Source organism: Aegilops tauschii, chromosome 7 (genome assembly GCF_002575655.3).
Source record: "Aegilops tauschii subsp. strangulata cultivar AL8/78 chromosome 7, Aet v6.0, whole genome shotgun sequence".
NCBI lineage: Eukaryota > Viridiplantae > Streptophyta > Magnoliopsida > Poales > Poaceae > Aegilops > Aegilops tauschii.
Genome location: NC_053041.3, coordinates 597,512,397 through 597,530,525, shown reverse-complemented (window position 1 = coordinate 597,530,525; position 18,129 = coordinate 597,512,397). Strand labels below are relative to the sequence as shown.

Here is an 18,129-nt window from a genome sequence, read left to right as displayed (position 1 = left end):
CTTGCTTGCTGTTCTTTTTGAAGTTCCCCTTCTTCTTCCCTTTGCCCTTTTTCTTGAAACTAGTGGTCTTATTGACCATCAACACTTGGTGCTCCTTTTTGATTTCTACCTCCGCTGCCTTTAGCATTGCGAAAAGCTCGGGAATTGTCTTATTCATCCCTTGCATGTTATAGTTCATCACGAAGCTCTTGTAGCTTGGTGGCAGTGATTGAAGAATTCTGTCAATGACGCTATCATCCGGAAGATTAACTCCCAGTTGAATCAAGTGATTGTTATACCCAGACATTTTGAGTATATGCTCACTGACAGAACTATTCTCTTCGATCTTGCAGCTGTAGAACTTATTGGAGACTTCATATCTCTCAATCCGGGCATTTGCTTGAAATATTAACTTCAACTCCTTGAACATCTCATATGCTCCATGACGTTCAAAACATCGTTGAAGACCCGATTCTAAGCCGTAAAGCATGGCACACTGAACTATCGAGTAGTCATCAGCTTTGCTCTGCCAGACGTTCATAACCTCCGGTGTTGCTCTTGCAGCAGGCCTGGCACCCAGCGGTGCTTCCAGGACGTAATTCTTCTGTGCAGCAACGAGGATAATCCTCAAGTTACGGACCCAGTCCGTGTAATTGCTACCATCATCTTTCAACTTTGCTTTCTCAAGGAAAGCATTAAAATTCAACGGAACAACAACACGGGCCATCTATCTACAATTAACATAGACAAGCAAGATACTATTAGGTACTAAGTTCATGATAAATTGAAGTTCTATTAATCATATTACTTAAGAACTCCCACTTAGATAGACATCCCTCTAATCATCTAAGTGATTACGTGATCCAAATCAACTAAACCATAACCGATCATCACGTGAAATGGAGTAGTTTTCAATGGTGAACATCACTATGTTGATCATATCTACTATATGATTCACGCTCGACCTTTCGGTCTCAGTGTTCCGAGGCCATATCTGCATATACTAGGCTCGTCAAGTTTAACCTGAGTATTCTGCGTGTGCAAAACTGGCTTGCACCCGTTGTAGATGGACGTAGAGCTTATCACACCCGATCATCACGTGGTGTCTGGGCACGACGAACTTTGGCAACGGTGCATACTCAGGGAGAACACTTTTATCTTGAAATTTAGTGAGAGATCATCTTATAATGCTACCGTCAATCAAAGCAAGATAAGATGCATAAAAGATAAACATCACATGCAATCAATATAAGTGATATGATATGGCCATCATCATCTTGTGCTTGTGATCTCCATCTCCGAAGCACCGTCATGATCACCATCGTCACCGGCACAACACCTTGATCTCCATCGTAGCATCGTTGTCGTCTAGCCAATTATTGCTTCTACGACTATCGCTACCGCTTAGTGATAAAGTAAAACAATTACATGGCGATTGCATTGCATACAATAAAGCGACAACCATATGGCTCCTGCCAGTTGCCGATAACTCGGTTACAAAACATGATCATCTCATACAATAAAATTCAACATCATGTCTTGACCATATCACATCACAACATGCCCTGCAAAAACAAGTTAGACGTCCTCTACTTTGTTGTTGCAAGTTTTACATGGCTGCTACGAGCTTAGCAAGAACCGTTCTTACCTACGCATCAAAACCACAACGATAGTTTGTCAAGTTGGTGCTGTTTTAACCTTCGCAAGGACCGGGCGTAGCCACACTCGGTTCAACTAAAGTGAGAGAGACAGACACCCGCCAGTCACCTTTAAGCAAGGAGTGCTCGCAACGGTGAAACCAGTCTCGCGTAAGCGTACGCGTAATGTCGGTCCGGGCCGCTTCATCTCACAATACCGCTGAACCAAAATATGACATGCTGGTAAGCAGTATGACTTATATCGCCCACAACTCACTTGTGTTCTACTCGTGCATATAACATCAACGCATAAAACCTGGCTCGGATGCCACTGTTGGGGAACATAGTAATTTCAAAAAAATTCCTACGCACACGCAAGATCATGGTGATGCATAGCAACGAGAGGGGAGAGTGTTGTCCACGTACCCTCGTAGACCGAAAGCGGAAGCGTTAACACAACGCGGTTGATGTAGTCGTACGTCTTCACGATCCGACCGATCAAGTACCGAACGCACGGCACCTCTGAGTTCAGCACACGTTCAGCTCGATGACGTCCCTCGAACTCCGATCCAGCCGAGTGTTGAGGGAGAGTTTCGTCAGCACGAAGGCGTGGTGACAATGATGATGTTCTACCGACGCAGGGCTTCGCCTAAGCACCGCTACGATATTATCGAGGTGTAATATGGTGGAGGGGGACACCGCACACGGCTAAGAGATCAATTATCAATTGTTGTGTTTCTGGGGTGCCCCCTGCCCCGTATATAAAGGAGCAAGGGGGAGGCCGCCGGCCAAGGAGGAGGGCGCGCCAAGGGGGGGAGTCCTACTCCCACCGGGAGTAGGACTCCTCCTTTCCTTGTTGGAATAGGAGAAGGGAAGGGAGAAGGAGAAAGAAGGAAGGGGGCGCCCCCCCTCCCTAGTCCAATTCGGACTAGTCCATGGGGAGGGGTGCGGCCACCCTTTGGGGCCTTTCTCTCCTTTCCCGTATGGCCCATTAAGGCCCAATACGAATTCCCGTAACTCTCCGGTACTCCGAAAAATACCCGAATCACTCGGAACCTTTCCGAAGTACGAATATAGTCGTCCAATATATCGATCTTTACGTCTCGGCCATTTCGAGACTCCTCGTCATGTCCTCGATCTCATCCGGGACTACGAACTCCTTCGGTACATCAAAACACATAAACTCATAATATAACCGTCATCGTAACGTTAAGCGTGCGGACCCTAGGGGTTCGAGAACTATGTAGACATGACCGAGACACCTCTCCGGTCAATAACCAATAGCGGAACCTGGATGCTCATATTGGCTCCCACATATTCTACGAAGATCTTTATCGGTCAGACCGCATAACCACATACGTTGTTCCCTTTGTCATCGGTATGTTACTTGCCCGAGATTCGATCGTCGGTATCTCGATACCTAGTTCAATCTCGTTACCGGCAAGTCTCTTTACTCGTTCCGTAATACATCATCCCGCAACTAACTCATTAGTTAAAATGCTTGCAAGGCTTATAGTGATGTGTATTACTGAGTGGGCCCAGAGATACCTCTCCGACAATCGGAGTGACAAATCCTAATCTCGAAATACGCCAACCCAACAAGTACCTTCGGAGACACCTGTAGAGCACCTTTATAATCACCCAGTTACGTTGTGACGTTTGGTAGCACACAAAGTGTTCCTCCGGTAAACAGGAGTTGCATAATCTCATAGTCATAGGAACATGTATAAGTCATGAAGAAAGCAATAGCAACATACTAAACGATCGAGTGCTAAGCTAACGGAATGGGTCAAGTCAATCACATCATTCTCCTAATGATGTGATCCCGTTAATCAAATGACAACTCATGTCAATGGCAAGGAAACATAACCATCTTTGATCAACGAGCTAGTCAAGTAGAGGCATACTAGTGACACTCTGTTTGTCTATGTATTCACACAAGTATTATGTTTCCGGTTAATACAATTCTAGCATGAATAATAAACATTTATCATGATATAAGGAAATAAATAATAACTTTATTATTGCCTCTAGGGCATATTTCCTTCATCGAGCTCCTCTCTAAAGTAGGCTTACGGGCCTAACCTCTTTGTACATGCCTGTGGGCCTACTGGGCCTTCTGCGGGCCTGAATCCTGGCCCATGGATGGGTTTCTAGTCGTATTCAGGCCGTGGTGGCCCAGTAGGTGGCATAATTTTTATTTTTTGCCTGTTTTTTGTTTTCTTTTTTTCTTTATTTATTTTGTTTTGTTTCTACTTACAACAAAAAACTTATTTATTTTATTTTATTTTGTTTCTAATTACTTATTTATTTTACTTTATGATAATTCTTTTTGCTATTAAAGTTTCTAACAAAAAAAGTTCTTTATGAAAATTATTTTTGCTTTCAATGATTTTGAACAGAAAATACTTCGATAATTTTAGTTGCATCAATTTTATATAATTTTAGTTTCAATAATACTAGAGGTTGCTTATAATGTTTTGAACAGAAAATACTTTGATAATTTTAGTTTCATAAATTTTATTTATGTTATTAAAGTTTATTTTATTTTGTTTCTACTTATATATTTTATTAAAGTTTATATTATTTTGTTTCTAATTACTTATTTATTTTATTTGTTATTTTTCATGCACCATTTTTCATGCATTTACTGATTATTTTGAGCTATAAGACCCTAAAATTGAAAAGCATTTCAAATGAACTCTGAAAAGGTTGAAAGTTGGCATGGTATCATCATTTCATCCACATAGCATGTGCAAGAAAGTTGAGAGGGTTACGGCAAAAACTAGATGCACTTCGTGTACAAAACGGACAATCTCTTTTGAAGTATCAGGATTTCATACGGAAACTCGTCTGTTACAAAGGGATTTCATTTTTTAAAACTTATTTGAACTCCTGACTTTTTGTGTGTATAAAATGCACCATTCAAAGCCACATCATCAATTTTCAACCCTTTCTGACTTCATTTGTTATTTTTCATGCATTTACTGATTATTTTGAGCTATAAGACCCTAAAATTGAAAAACATTTCAAATGAACTCTGAAAAGGTTGAAAGTTGGCATGGTATCATCATTTCATCCACATAGCATGTGCAAGAAAGTTGAGAGGGTTACGGTAAAAACTAGATGCACTTCGTGTACAAAACGGACAATGGTATCATACTCGTCTGTTACAAAGTTGGCATGGTATCATCATAATAGTTGCGGGAGAAAGTCTTCACTTTTTCTTCGCTTGTGTCATTTGCTTATTGCGCCGTAACCATGGATAATCTTCATCGTTTATCAGGATGCTTGGGTCAGCCTTGACTTTGAAGGGAGGAATTTCATGAAACTTTTCATAATCTTCAGACATGTCTGTCTTGCCCTCCACTCCCACAATGTCCCTTTTTCCTGAAAGAACTATGTGGCGCTTTGGCTCATCGTATGATGTATTCGCTTCCTTATCTTTTCTTTTTCTCGGTCTGGTAGACATGTCCTTCACATAGATAACATGTGCCACATCATTGGCTAGGACGAACGGTTCGTCAGTGTACCCAAGATTGTTCAGATCCACTGTTGTCATTCCGTACTGTGGGTCTACCTGTACCCCGCCTCCTGACAGATTGACCCATTTGCACTTAAACAAAGGGACCTTAAAATCATGTCCGTAGTCAAGTTCCCATATGTCCATTATGTAACCATAATATGTGTCCTTTCTCCTCTCGGTTGCTGCATCAAAGCGGACACCGCTGTTTTGGTTGGTGCTCTTTTGATCTTGGGCGATCGTGTAAAATGTATTGCCATTTATCTCGTATCCTTTGTAAGTCAATACAGTCGAAGATGGTCCCCTGGACAACGAGTACAACTCATCACAAACAGTGGTGTCACCTTTGAGACGTGTTTCCAACCAACTGCTGAAAGTCCTGATGTGTTCACATGTAATCCAGTCGTCACACTGCTCCGGGTGTTTGGAGCGCAGATTGTTCTTGTGTTCATCGACATACGGGGTCACCAAGGTAGAGTTCTATAGAACTGTGTAGTGTTGAGACCAAGAATATCCGTCCCTACATATTATTGAGTCCCCTCCAAGCGTGCCTTTTCCAGTCAGTCTCCCCTCATACCCGCGATTTAGGGAGACCTATCTTCTTAAGGCCAGGAATGAAGTCAACACAAAACCCAATGACATCCTCTGTTTGATGGCCCATGGAGATGCTTCCTTCTGGCCTAGCGCGGTTACGGACATATTTCTTTAGGACTCCCATGAACCTCTCAAAGGGGAACATATTGTGTAGAAGTACGGGCCCCAGAATGACAATCTCGTCGACTAGATGAACTAGGACGTGCGTCATGATATTGAAGAAGGATGGTGGGAACACCAGCTCGAAACTGACAAGACATTGCGCCACATCACTCCTTAGCCTTGGTATGATTTCTGGATTGATCACCTTCTGAGAGATTGCATCGAGGAATGCACATAGCTTCACAATGGCTAATCGGACGTTTTCCGGTAGAAGCCCCCTCAATGCAACCGGAAGCAGTTGCGTCATAATCACGTGGCAGTCATGAGACTTTAGGTTCTGGAACTTTTTCTCTGGCATATTTATTATTCCCTTTATATTCGACGAGAAGCCAGTCGGGACCTTCATACTAAGCAGGCATTCAAAGAAGATTTCTTTCTCTTCTTTCGTAAGAGCGTAGCTGGCAGGACCTTCATACTGCTTCGGAGGCATGCCGTCTTTTTCGTGCAAACGTTGCAGGTCCTCCCGTGCCTCAGGTGTATCTTTTGTCTTCCCATACACGCCCAAGAAGCCTAGCAGGTTCACGCAAAAGTTCTTCATCACGTGCATCACGTCGATTGAAGAGCGGACCTCTAGCTCTTTCCAGTAGGGTAGGTCCCAAAATATAGATTTCTTCTTCCACATGGGTGCGTGTCCCTCGGCGTCATTCGGAACAGCTAGTCCACCGGGACCCTTTCCAAAGATTACGTGTAAATCATTGACCATAGCAAGTACGTGATCACCGGTACGCATGGCGGGCTTCTTCCGGTGATCTGCCTCGCCTTTGAAATGCTTGCCTTTCTTTCGACATTGATGGTTGGTCGGAAGAAATCGACGATGGCCCAGGTACACATTCTTCCTGCATTTGTCCAGGTATATACTTTCAGTGTCATCTAAACAGTGCGTGCATGCATGGTATCCCTTGTTTGTCTGTCCTGAAAGATTACTGAGAGCGGGCCAATCATTGATGGTTACAAACAGCAACGCGTGCAGGTTAAATTCCTCCTGTTTGTGCTCATCCCACGTACGTACACCATTTCCATTCCACAGCTGTAAAAGTTCTTCAACTAATGGCCTTAGGTACACATCAATGTCGTTGCCGGGTTGCTTAGGGCCTTGGATGAGAACTGACATCATAATGAACTTTCGCTTCATGCACATCCAAGGAGGAAGGTTATACATACATAGAGTCACGGGCCAGGTGCTGTGATTGCTGCTCTGCTCCCCGAAAGGATTAATGCCATCCGCGCTTAAACCGAACCATACGTTCCTTGGGTCAGCTGCAAACTCAGCCCAGTACTTTCTCTCGATTTTTCTCCACTGCGACCCGTCAGCGGGTGCTCTCAACTTCCCGTCTTTCTTACGGTCCTCACTGTGCCATCGCATCAACTTGGCATGCTCTTCGTTTCTGAACAAACGTTTCAACCGTGGTATTATAGGAGCATACCACATCACCTTCGCAGGAACCCTCTTCCCGGGGGGCTCGCCGTCAACATCACCAGGGTCATCTCGTCTGATCTTATACCGCAATGCATCGCATACCGGGCATGCATTCAGATCCTTGTACGCACCGCGGTAGAGGATGCAGTCATTAGGGCATGCATGTATCTTCTGCACCTCCAATCCCAGAGGGCATACGACCTTCTTTGCTGCGTATGTACTGTCGGGCAATTCGTTATCCTTTGGAAGCTTCTTCTTCAATATTTTCAATAGCTTCTCAAATCCTTTGTCAGGCACAGCATTCTCTGCCTTCCACTGCAGCAATTCCAGTATGGTACCGAGCTTTGTGTTGCCATCTTCGCAATTGGGGCACAACCCTTTTTTGTGATCCTCTAACATGCGATCGAACTTCAGCTTCTCCTTTTGACTTTCGCATTGCGTCCTTGCATCGACAATGACCCGGCGGAGATCATCATCATCGGGCACTGGTTCCTCTTGATCTTCAGCAGCTTCCCCCCTTGCAGCATCATTGGGCACATCGTCTGGTTCCTCTTGATCTTCAGCAGCTTCCCCCGTTGCAACATCACCGTATTCAGGGGGCACATAGTTGTCATCGTCCTCTTCTTCTTCGCCTCATAACCCCTATTTCTCCGTGCCTCGTCCAAACATTATAGTGTGGCATGAAACCCTTGTAAAGCAGGTGGGTGTGAAGGATTTTCCGGTCAGAGTAAGACTTCGTATTCCCACATGTAGGGCATGGACAACACATAAAACCATTCTGCTTGTTTGCCTCAGCCACTTCGAGAAAATCATGCACGCCCGTAATGTACTCGGAGGTGTGTCTGTCACCGTACATCCATTGCCGGTTCATCTGCGTGCATTATATATAATTAAGTGTGTCAAAAACCATTACAGAACATCATGAATAGATAATTAAGTGACCAAATTAATAGAAGTTCATCATCACATTAAAACCAAAGTACATACATAGTTCTCATCTAACAACATATATATAGCTCTCTAGAGCATCTAATTAATTAAACCATACATTGAAACTATGTAAAACATTTCAATGTGAAAACAAATGCGATCATAATCGCAACCAAGGTAACAATTGATCCAACGGCATAATGATACCAAGCCTCGGTATGAACGGTATATTTTCTAATCTTTCTAATCTTCAAGCGCATTGCATCCATCTTGATCTTGTGATCATCGACGACATCCGCAACATGCAACTCCAATATCATCTTCTCCTCCTCAATTTTTTTTATTTTTTCCTTCAAGTAATTGTTTTCTTCTTCAACTAAATTTAACCTCTCGACAATAGGGTCGGTTGGAATTTCCGGTTCAACCACCTCCTAGATAAATAAAATCTATGTCACGTTGGTCGGCATATTTGTCATAAACAATAAATGAACCAAATAGTTATAAAAAGATAATATATACCACATCCGAATCATAGACAGGACGAGGGCCGACGGGGGCGGATACCAAAACCATCGCACTATGTAATAAGAAGGAATAATAAAAGTAACAAAATTAGACAAGTATCTATCTAAAGTAAGAATTTTTTTCTTTCAGAAAGAAGATAAGAACAAGAGGCTCACCACGGTGGTGCTGGTGACGAGATCGACGCGGGCGATCGACGGCAGTGAAGACGGGGACGGGACGTGACGGACCGCTAAACCTAGACAAATCTCGGGGAAAATGGAGCTCGGAGGTCGAGTTTCGAGAGGAGAAAGATTAACTAGTGTGGCTCAGACATTTCATCGAACACCCCATGTGCATAGGAGGTGAGCTAGAGCACCCAAATGCCCTCCCCTCGCCGGCCAGAAAAAACAGAGCACTGTGGAGTGCTCTGCTGTGGCGATGGGGTATATATAGGCAACTCATTGGTCCCGGTTCGTGGCACCAACCGGGACTAAAGGGGGGCATTGGTCCCGGTTGGTGCCACGAACCGGTACGCATGCCCCCCTGTAGTCCCGGTTGATGGCACCAACCGGGACCAAAGGCCTTGTGCTGCCCCGCGTCAAAAGTTTAGTCCCACCTCGCTAGTTGAGAGAGCTCGGGAGTGGTTTATAAGCGCTGCTGCGCCCACCTCTCGAGCTCCTCTCAACTGCAGGCTTTCGGGCTAACCGTTCTATTTGCCTGTGGGGCCTACTGGGCCTTCTGCGGGCCTGAATCTTGGCCCATGGATGGGTTTCAAGTCGTATTCAGGCCGTGGTGGCCCAGTAGGTGGCATAATTTTTTCCCTGTTTTTTGTTTTCTCTTTTGCTTTATTTATTTTGTTTTGTTTCTACTTACAACAAAAAACTTATTTATTTTATTCCATTTTGTTTCTAATTACTTATGTATTTTACTTTATTTATTTTATTTTTATTTATTTTACTGCTGCTATTTTTATTTAGTTTACTGCTGCTATTTTTATTTATTTTATTAAGGTTTATTTATTTTATTTACTATAGTTTACTTTATTTTATTTTATTTTATTAAGGTTTATTTATTTTTATTTATTTTATTAAGGTTTATTTATTTTATTTACTATAAAAAAATGAACATAGATGCGCCTATAGAGAAAATTCAACCTAAATTCATAATAAATTTCTATGAAATTCAAAGAAATTTACTCTGAATTTAGGTCAAATTCCCTGTATAAGGGCATCTATTTTCACTTTGAGAGGAGCTCAACAAGGCAGAGAGGGACGGGCTTATAAGCCGGTGTGAGCGCCCTTCGGTTGGCGAGGTGGGACTAAACTCTAACCGCAACTAGGACCAACCCTTTAGTCCCGGTTTGTGGTATGAACTGGGACTAAAGGGTGAGCCTCTGGTCCCGGTTCAAGCCACCAACCGGGACCAATGGTGGTGGGCCAGGAGCGAGGCCCATTGGTCTCGGTTTGTCCCACCAACCGGGACCAAAGGGGGCGGACGAACCGGGAGCAATGCCCCCACGAGGCCCGGCAGGCCCCTGGCCGCACGAAACGGGACCAATGCTCACATTAGTCCCGGTTCGTGACTGAACCGGGACTAATGTGAATATTGCCCTGTGACCAAAGCCCAGTTTTCTACTAGTGATGGCATATTTTCTAATCTTTCTAATCTTCAAGCGCATTTTCTCCATCTTGATCTTGTGATCATCGACGACATCGGCAACATGCAACTCCAATTCCATCTTCTCCCCCTCAATTATTTTCAATTTTTCTTTCAAATACTCGTTTTCTCTTTCAACTAAATTTAACCTCTCGACAATACGGTCGGTTGGAATTTCCGGTTCACAAACCTCCTAAACAAAAATATCTATGTCAACTTGATGGGCATAATTTGTCATAAACATGAAATGCAACAACTAGTTTTAAAAGAGAATATACCACATCCGAATCATAACAAGGACGAGGGCCGACGGGGACGGATATCAAAACCATGGCACTATGTATAACAAACAACGTACGGGTAAGATAATTATACGAGTAACTATATATCCAAATCACACAAACATCAATTTGGTAATGTAAAACATTCATGAACAAGAGGCTCACCATAAGGTGGTGCCGGCGACGGAACGGTGCGGGCGATCGACTGTGGTTACGACGGAGATTTAGAAGGCACTAAGTAAACCACACCTACATATGCAATGTAAGTGTTAGTTTTGACCACAAATTGCATATAAATCAAATAGTAGCACATATATTTTCTACCAAATTACTAAACTCATAAATTAATCACTATACAAAGCATTGCAAGAGCTAATCTAGCAATGAGAGATGAAAGGACAAAGTTGCTAACCTTTGTGATCATTTGAAGGGATGGGGGCCTTCAAATCTTGACAAATTTTGGGCAAAATGTGTGATGAGCTCGAGAGGAAGAGGGGAAGAACAGAGAGGAGAGGGGAAAGGGGAAGAACAGAGCGAGCTCGGGTGGACGAAGGGTTTATGTAGGACGACCTTTAGCACCGGTTCGTGCCATGAACCGGTACTAAAGGTGCTGGAGGGGCCCAGGACTGACAACATCCTGCCACCACTCACTTTAGTACCGGTCCGTGGCACGAACCGGTGCTAAAGGTCGGCCACGAACCGGTACTAATGAAAGCGGCTGGCTAGCCGTTGGAACCGGCACTAATGCACACATTAGTGCCGGCTCAAAAGCAAACCGGCACTAATGTGCTTGACATTTGATCCTTTTTCTACTAGTGTTTGCTTGTAGGATTTAAAACTATGGTCGATGATGCACTTTTGTTGCTATAATTATGAAAATTTGATGTGCAAATGCGGCCGACGGCAGATGAACAGCAGCCGCGCGGCGGCCGGCCGGTTTTGCATCCCCAGCTTACGTCACCTGTTGGAGTTGCACTTTTACATCTCCATTTTGCATCATCTGTTAGAGTTGGCTCTTTTTTGAAGATGTAAAAAATACTTTTTGGTGATGTAAATTATACAACACCTACTTTTTACATCTCCAAATTTGCATCTTTTATTGGAGATGCTCTAAATGGCCTAGGCCTAGCCAGTCAGTGACACACGTGATGGCCACCGGCGATTGGTAGCACAAGGCAGTGTTTTCGCCACCGATGAGAGGCGGTGTGGTGAAGCTGGGTGGCACGGTGGCAGCGACCACCGGCGGCACTGGCGGCGGTGGGGCGGTGTGGCTGCGATGGTTTAACATACACTTTCATCTCAAATTGTTGGAACTGAAACATAGTTACTTAGGGCATCTCCAACGGAGACCTGTGAATTCCCTCCCGCATCCGCTCGTGGACAGGGGAACCAATCCGCGGACACGGATTCGGGAGGCAGCCATCCAATGTTATCATGTATATGTCCGTCAGTAAAGGGCAATTTGAAATTTAAATATAGTCCGATCGACACAGCATGTCGGATCACATCAGCATCGAATTGCATGCCCAATCACAACCAGAAAGAGGCACGTATATGCTTAGTTTTTACATGCCCGAATTGAAAAGAACATCAGTCCGACGGTCCATGCAAATTTCTGCCTTGCCGGGACAACAGTCCCAGCCATTTGCTCACCGAACAAGGTGTCGTCGCCGCCGCGTAGGCATCCTTCGCCTTCGCCTCCACCTCACTGTTTGCCTCTATCAACTCATCTTTCTGCCGCTGCAACATCTGTGTGGGAGATATGTGCTTATGTCTTTTGTGTTTACAGGAAGATGATCTGACGCAGGCCATATGATCATAAGGTCGATGTGTATAGATTTGAGAGCGGCCTATGGTGGTGGCGGGCGACGGTGGCACTGCGGTGCGTTGGCTGGTCGGCCGACAAGTCTTTCTCCGACAACCAAGACCCAGAGTCTTAAGATTTTCCATTGAAGACAAATCTAACAGTTCTAAGGCCCTGTTTGTTTGAGCTTGGGCTTGAGCTTTTGCTGCTTTTAGCCCCCAAAAAGCACAAGCCCACCCAAAGGGCCAAATTCTAAGAATGGGCTTCCCAGAAGCACGTCTCCAAATTACACTACGAAGGAAAAGCACGTCCAGATCAGCTTTCCGGGAGCTGAGCATGCCAACATGAATGCCATTCGTGAAGATATTGCAAATGCTTTGATGGAACAGGAGGATGGAGAGGAGGATGATGAAGATGATGACTAGTGTTTGTAAGGACTTGGCTTGTATTTTGGTCATAACTTTATTGTAATATGGGAAACTTGGCTTGTATTTTGGTCCTAACTTAATTGTAATATGGGAAACTGCTTATAGGTTGCAGTCCTTGTTATTACTAATATATCGTGTGGTATTAAGTTCAATGTGTGCATGTCTGCATATGTTGATGGAATTTTATTGGTGATATTTACTCCCTGATAGTGTCAAAAAATGTCTGACATTTCGGGACGAAGTAAGTACTTAGCGGTAAAAAATAATTTTCGGGCTAAATAGGTGCTAAGCATGTTATTTGAGCTACTATACAATATAACCCGATAAATCAGTGTTTTAGTAACATCTTCAGCATCCAAGGGCATTACAGACTTTCACCACAAGCTACATCCACATTAGCCGTCCTAAAAAAAGTTACCAAACAGGTTTTTTGGCTTCTCAGCTTCTACCAACTCCAGCTTGCTTCTCAGCTTCTACCAACTCCAGCTTGCTTCTCAGCTTCTACCAGCTCCAGCCGCTTCTCGTTCAGTCGCAGCCAAACAAACAGGGCCTAAGGCCACAATGGAAGTTTTGCTTGCGGTTGAAGCAAGCTACCCCTAAATCCAAGAAAGATGACATGGTCCTCTGGTGAAGACTTTTGACCCCCGCAATCACAGTGATTCGCTTCTGCTGCTAGGGCTCAAGGGTTGTTGTGAGAAAAAATAATTCTGCATGGGGTTCCTAGCTAGTCCTACTTGGCAAGTCAATAATATTCTAACGAAGTCTATTGCAGTCAAGGAAGTCCAAGAAATTTTGGGAGATCAGGCAACCTCTGCTGAACACGTATTGCGTAGCATTATCCCTGTTAAGTAGAACATACTACCAAAAAAGATATCAGACTGCATAGAACAAAGCGAGAAAAGCGAAGCGGTGAAAGCTAGTACTCCCTCCGTCCAAAAATTCTTTCTTAGATTTGTCTAGATACGGATGTATCTAATACTTAGATTTGTCTAGATACGGATGTATCTAATACTAAAATGTGACTTGATAAATCCGTATTTAGACAAATCTAAAACAAGAATTTTGGGACGGAGGGAGTAATTGGTAAGAACTAGGGAAACTAGCAAAGACCTCACCGTTTTAGACCACTAAGTGCTAACCAATGTGGTCTGCAGATGCACACCTATCTGATCTCTGAAAGTTGCTAGCATCAAATCTGATGATTCATGGTGACTGAACTGCAGTTTATTTGAATCTGCAAAATTAAGTAACAACACCATATAAAAGAAAGAGGCTTCCCGCTACCTCATCATAAGGCATAACATATGGCTGCAGAAAAGCAATACTGATTCTCTAAATGTAACACTTATAAGAACTTCGCATGAATATTGATAACCATTATTTATAAAAAATTAGTGAATTAGTGTAGAGCTGACGAAATTCTATCAAGGACTAAGGATATAACTGTAAGTAAAAATAGTAAGAGGGAGTACAACAGTTCAAACGGCTATGCAAGATTTTTAGCAGGCAATGTGCTTCACAATATTCAGTAGAATACACACTGACAATGAAAGTTACATTAATTAGCTAAAATGCATGTGATAAGCACTAACCTTAAGAAGAACCCCCCCAAAAAAAATCATACTATACTAACAAATTTATCTGCTAGAAAAAAGCTCTATCATAATACACGAAACATGTAGCTGAAATGCTTAGTTCTATTCTACAACTGAGTGACCAACATGCTGCAAATTACAATATCCATTTGATACTGGTAGAGCCGTAGAGGCAATGCAACTACTCTGGTTTCTGAAACAGGCAGGATTACGAATCATCAACATTGAAATTTCGCAACCTTTTGAGCTAGCATGATCACAATACATGCTGCACACATATCAGAACCGGAAAAAAAATAAGAGACCAAGAAAATCTTAGCAATGAAATCAGCCAATGCAGACAGTGGGCGCTCGTATCAGAACATAAGTAAACAACTTTGCTTAGCTAATCAGGTAAGACATAAAAATAATCAAAATAGATCACACTAAAGTGTCTCATTCGGATCTACATACTTGTTACACATCCAAAGGCATTGAACATACAACAACTCGTACCAAATGTCTCGTACCCAGTGATATGGCTCAGATTGTATTTATGGTTCATATACTAACATAAACAAATCTGGCTTACCCAAAATAGGAACACACCAAAATGTCTCATACAGGCAACTATACTTGTTGTGCATCAAAAGGCATAGAGCATACAACAACCCGCACCAACACACCCAGAGGCAATACTAGTCATGAAAAAGAACACAGATCAAACTGAAACCAAAGGTAGCATTTTCTACGAACAAAATACAGTATCTCCGTTTGAATGATCTTTGTGAAGAGTTCACTTGAAAACGCAACGGAGCGTCTCGCCCATGGCTTCCCAGTTTCAATCAGCAGAACATTCATCAATTGGGAGTTGCTAGCCGTATTCCTCCATCCAATGGTAGGCAGGACAACAGCGGCACATATGGGAAAAATTGCATAAATCTCTGGTAGTTATGGTCAAGGCGATATACAATTGGTCTTTCACGATGATCCAAATCGTATGCCAAAAGTTCATTATTCGAATGATGTATGAAGATCAGATTGGCATGTGGGTGTACTCCAATGACTTTGAGGAACATCTTACCTGGAACCGCATCTGGAAACCTGTACAGTTTCCAGTACATGCATTCGTCATTCTGATGATGACTCGCATCCCAGTTATAGACCTCAGAACTAAGAACATAGGCCGATAGAGTCAAAGCTCTGCGTGAGACGAACCCTTCACGATCACAGGAATCGATATAAAGTAGCCGGCCGGCAGACTTCCCGATGAAACCTGAGAAACCCTTAACGGCGAGTATTGGCAGCAGGACGGTTCTCCATTTTAGCCCTTCTGCATCAACTATCGCCAACCCGGACTCATCCGTGAGCACGTGCAAACAGCCCTTATGGAAAACCCCAGTCTGACCAAAGCACAAGCCAACTTGAATGTCCCATTTGGGTTCCATTGCCACCCACGCACCAGTTTTTGAAGAGTAAATCCTCACTCCTGTCACAACCAGGGGGTGTATGCCCTGGCTGTCAGGGGATAAAATGTCTGTCACAAGCTCGAAGACATGAAACTCTTGAGTGGATACACCGCTGTCGAAACCCAGGTAAGCGCTGCTGATGTTGCCAGAGTAGCCAGAGTGAGGCAGCACGATATACTCACTGGTAGCTGGATTGGAGACCATGTACCGAGAATTTCCAGCAGGGGTGTCCGTGCGAATGCTTGCAAGAAACAGTCCATCGCAGGAATCCTCGAGGGAGCAGAAGCAGTCCGTGCTATCGGGCGGTAGTGGCAGACGCGGGTGGGTCTCAGGGACGATGGACCAAGGGAAAGCAGACATATCCGCGTACTTGACGCCGTCGAAGCCGCGGGGCTCGGCGGTGGCTTCGTTGTTGATGCGGTAGAAGAAGCCGGCCAGGGTCTGCGCCATCTTCTTCCGATTGGCGGGGTCGGCGATGATGCCGCGCCAGGCCGGGCACACACACTTGCAGATGCAGAGAGATTTGTAGGGCACGCGAGAGAGGATCTCCGCGATTAGGTCGTGGGTGAGCTTGGACATCGGCTCCTCCATGCCGGCCGTCCACCGCGAGCGCTGGCTGCGGTTCTCGGAAGGGATGGGCTGGAATTGGTAGTCTGTGGCGGCGGCCGGCGGGGTGCCTTTAGGGTTGGGGACTCGAGTGGGGAATGAGGTGGTGATGCGGCAGGTAGGTGGGAGGCGTTAATTCATTGTGTACTGTACATACAAAGTTGTATAGTATATATTTCGATTTCTTATTTTTTTTCTTCTCATTTGTTATTCATCAGTTGCCTGATGCTCTGATCTGGGTTAGTCGATTTTGGACGAAGCACACCGCAAGGAGCACCAACGAGAGGCAGGGATGCTAGCAGTGATGCTAGCGAGGCCTAGCCGGGGGGGGGGGGGGGGGGGGGGGGGGGGTCATGCAGTGCTGGCGACGAATGGCGGCAATAAGCCATTAGACTACGTTGGTTGGTGGTAGCACAAAGAAGAAGAAAACATCGACCAAAGGAGGAAGAAGACGCCAAGGTCGTTGGGCTCGCGCTAATTGACTGAAATATAAAATGCATAGGTGGTCCCTACATTTTTCATGATTGACGCACTGTGATAATGTATCATAATATGACAATAGAATCTTCTCTTGCTTCCATAAATAGAATGTCATGTCATCTTTCTGCAAAACGACACCATGTACTTTTTGGAAATAAAAGAGAGGTTCTCAATGGCTCGAAAAACTAACAAAAGGATCCCCACAAAACTCGTGTGCAAATCACCGCTGCAATTTTTCAAAATTGTGCAAAAACCCTTGCCCATTGGAACATTTGCAAGTAGCACCCCAAATCCTAAGAATAATAGAAAGGTCATTCTTCGGTAGATTTTCTTAAGAAACCAAGGAAATCCCTAAAAGTGCTAGACAACCCGAGAAATTCATAGAAGCTTAACAAAAATTAGTAAAATATGGAGAAATGGAGAAAATTGCCAAGAAGGGAAGGGAAATAGGGAGACCCGCTGGGACCTTTTATACCACCCTTCAAATGGGACTTCTTTCTCTTCTTCGTCTTTTGCCCCATGTGATGAAGCAAGCCTTTCTTCGGCAATCAAGACCCAGGGTTTCAAGACAAAAGGAAATTTTCCATCGAAGACAAATCTGAAAGTTCCAAGGACACAATGGAAGTTTTGCTCGCAGTCAAAGCAAGCTACCCCCAAATCAAGAAAGATGACAACACCCTCCGATCTAGAGACTTTAGACACCCCCCCCCCACACACACACACACACAATCACAGCGATTCACTTGGCTCAACTCAAGGGACTCTTGTAGTGAGAACAATTAATTGCACCTAGGGGGCCTACCTACTCCTACTTGGCAAGTCAATCATAGTGTAATGAAGTTTATTGCAATCAATAAACTCCAAGAAAATTTTAATGGTCAAACAAGTCAATGGAGGAAAAATGATAAGAATACGACGTCAAAGGAATAGTTAAAAAGCAAAGAGGCCCAAGCTAAGAAGGAAGCCCACGAAGAGAAGCCCACCATGGTGAGGGTGAGAAGGATTGGTCCACTATGAACTATGAACTCCCTTCCCCTTTCTAATCCACCATGGACCAAAGATTACCTCCGATACCATTCATATTT

At 44.0% G+C, this 18,129-nt stretch overlaps 1 protein-coding gene across 1 annotated transcript; it reads right to left on the bottom strand.

The window, feature by feature from the left end:
• Nucleotides 1-13,381: 13,381 nt before the first annotated feature.
• LOC109736301 (F-box/kelch-repeat protein At3g17530-like) lies at nt 13,382-16,549 on the bottom strand. The gene is made up of 3 exons (XM_020295525.1): nt 15,574-16,549; nt 14,055-14,149; nt 13,382-13,465 (listed from the first exon to the last, which is right to left on the bottom strand). Exons 1-3 carry the CDS (start codon nt 16,547-16,549, stop codon nt 13,382-13,384), a joined length of 1,155 nt encoding a protein of 384 aa, XP_020151114.1.
• Between the last annotated feature and the right edge of the window lie 1,580 nt (nt 16,550-18,129).

Excerpts from the sequence above, each read along its gene's own strand:
- LOC109736301 (XM_020295525.1), bottom strand. The coding sequence starts at position 16,549 with ATGGAGGAGCCGATGTCCAAGCTCACCCACGACCTAATCGCGGAGATC. Across the intron at positions 14,150-15,573 it reads GTTTCCAGATGCGGTTCCAG|ATTCAAATAAACTGCAGTTC; the intron begins GTAAGATGTTCC and ends TTAATTTTGCAG. Across the intron at positions 13,466-14,054 it reads TGCATCTGCAGACCACATTG|GCCCTGTTTGTTTGGCTGCG; the intron begins GTTAGCACTTAG and ends TTGTGGCCTTAG.